Below are 2,573 nucleotides of genomic sequence, written 5' to 3' on the forward strand. Positions count from 1 at the left end.
AGATTATTATCCATGACACACTTCCATTCCTGACTTCTAGTATGAAAAGGGGAAAGTGGTTTGGCATTGACATCTCTTTAGGGAAGCTACACACTATGAGAGACAGAAAGGAGGGGTGCGTCCAAAATGGCAACCTATTCCCAAAAGAGTACACTCCTTTTCACCAGAGCCCTATGGAGGCTCTATATGGAATAGTGTGCATTTTTATGACCTTTATTTAACCAGGAAGTCCCATTGAGGTCAGAAGACCTCTTTGCCGAGGGAGACCTGGCATGTCCCACGCACCCTATGAAGGAAATAGGAAGGAAAGAGGGAGGAAAGGGTTGGGACAGAGAGGCCATAGAAATCAGACACTAGAACAGGAATCTAGATATATTCTATGAGAGAGACCAAGGTTCACAACATACAGGTGATGTTAGATTTAGTTAGTCAGGCCTACCAGTCACAAAGGCTACAGAAGCCTTACCACTGTGATCCAACAGGAAGTCATCCTGGGCGTAGCGGTACTTCTCTGGGCCGCACGCGATGAACACGTCGTCCTCGCCAAAGAAGTCCTGAACAGGTGATCTGGGGAGAGGAAGAGGGGGAGAGTGGGAGAGAGAGGGGAGAGGGAGAGAGGGGAGAGAGGGGGAGAGGGGGGGGGGAGAGAGGGAGAGAGATAGGATGAGATGTTGCAGTGACAGTACTAAGAGGGTGAGAGGGGGAGGGAGGGTGACAGTAATACGAGGGTGAGATGGGGTGGGAGAGTGACAGTACTAAGAGGGTGAGAGGGGGTGGGATCTCCCAGAATGGAGGAGAGAGGGAGTGAAGAAAGAGAGAGCTGGTTTATGCAGGAGAGAAGATAAAGGAGGGAGGGAAAAAGAGGGGGATAGTTTAGAAGGAGCGAGAGAGAGGGAAACTCTGTGCCTGCTGCCTTCAGCAAGGTCGTGGTAGCGTACTGCAATGCACAGTACCATGGAACAGGAGTCAGAACAGAGTGCATTGTGGGATATTGGGGTTGTCCTCACACGGGTTATCAACTATTCAGAACCGTAGGCTACACACCATAAGTACGAACATGCAAATGAATCCTCCTCATTCCAAATGTATGATAATTGTATTCCTCTTTTTAAGACTGATGAGCTAGTTAGTTACTCTACAGTGCAGGATACGTAAACTGTTGCTTCATCTGTGAGTGGCGTGTAGACTACTGGTAGACTACTGGTTAATTACTTTAGATTAGAGTGGCAACTCTCCTCCATCCTGTTTGACAACCAGCCTTTGACGAGATGGAGGGAGAGGAAAAACACAGAGCTAGGGGGAGAAATGAAACTCATCATTAGCTAGCTGCGCTGAATTAAGACTAGCGATTAGCAGCTAAACACTGTAGGCTTTTTACCAGCGCAAATTCCACTTGGCCTCAAATCCATACGGAGGTGGCTTTTGAATAGCCTAAACCACCAAACAACTGCAAAAAGGAGCTGGCTTTAGTATTCATCAGGCTTTCCTCAGTGAGACCAGACAACGGCAGCAGCCAGCAGAAACCAGTCAAAGTGACTGTGACGGTGACCCGTTCCTGTAGGTTCATGCTCTACAACATTCGCAGAGTACGACCCTGCCTCACGCAGGAAGCGGCGCAGGTCCTAATCCAGGCACTTGTCATCTCCCGTCTGGATTACTGCAACTCGCTGTTGGCTGGGCTCCCTCCTGTGCCATTAACCCTACAACTCATCCAGAACGCCGCAGCCCGTCTGGTGTTCAACTTTCCCAAGTTCTCTCACGTCACCCCGCTCTCCGCTCCTCTCCACTGGCTTCCAGTTGAAGCTCGCATCCGCTACAAGACCATGGTGCTTGCCTACGGAGCTGTGAGGGGAACGGCACCTCCGTACCTTCAGGCTCTGATCAGGCCCTACACCCAAACAAGGGCACTGCGTTCATCCACCTCTGGCCTGTTCGCCTCCCTACCTCTGAGGAAGTACAGTTCCCGCTCAGCCCAGTCAAAACTGTTCACTGCTCTGGCACCCAATGGTGGAACAAACTCCCTCACGACGCCAGGTCAGCGGAGTCATCACACCTTCCGGAGCACCTGAACCCCACCTCTTTAAGGAATACCTAGGATAGGATAAAGTAATCCTTCTAACCCCCCCCCCCCCTTAAAAGAGTTAGATGCACTATTGTAAAGTGGTTGTTCCACTGGATATCATAAGGTGAATGCACCAATTTGTAAGTCGCTCTGGATAAGAGCGTCTGCTAAATGACTTAAATGTAAATGTAAATGTAAAAAGTAATTCGCTTACATTCAAATCTCAGTTGAGGGAACATTCATTCTGAGAACCTTTAACAGAGCAGAGCGTGTCACTGTGGATTCTCTGCTACCAGGCCTTTTAGATGGAAACCACGGCAATATAACATGATACATACTTAATGAGTGATTTATATTACGACACCTCAAGAAAATGTCTATTCCTCAGTCAAGGCGAATAGCTCCGAGAACGGTGACAACAAAATCTAAATGTCAGAGAGCTTCTCGCTCTATAAAAACACAAGTATTGCTGCCTGCTGGTGAAATCCCTGTAGCTAAAGACTAGCCTACT

At 48.6% G+C, this 2,573-nt stretch overlaps 1 protein-coding gene across 1 annotated transcript in view; it reads right to left on the minus strand.

Annotated features, from left to right (window-relative positions):
- The window catches only part of dclk2a (doublecortin-like kinase 2a), a 71,846-nt gene that overhangs the window by 19,154 nt on the left and 50,119 nt on the right, over positions 1-2,573 (minus strand). Inside the window, 1 exon segment of the mRNA XM_070438593.1 lies at positions 467-554. Coding sequence (XP_070294694.1) covers positions 467-554 — 88 coding nt within the window.

This window comes from Salvelinus sp. IW2-2015, unplaced genomic scaffold (genome assembly GCF_002910315.2).
Source record: "Salvelinus sp. IW2-2015 unplaced genomic scaffold, ASM291031v2 Un_scaffold1055, whole genome shotgun sequence".
Classification (NCBI taxonomy): Eukaryota; Metazoa; Chordata; class Actinopteri; order Salmoniformes; family Salmonidae; genus Salvelinus; species Salvelinus sp. IW2-2015.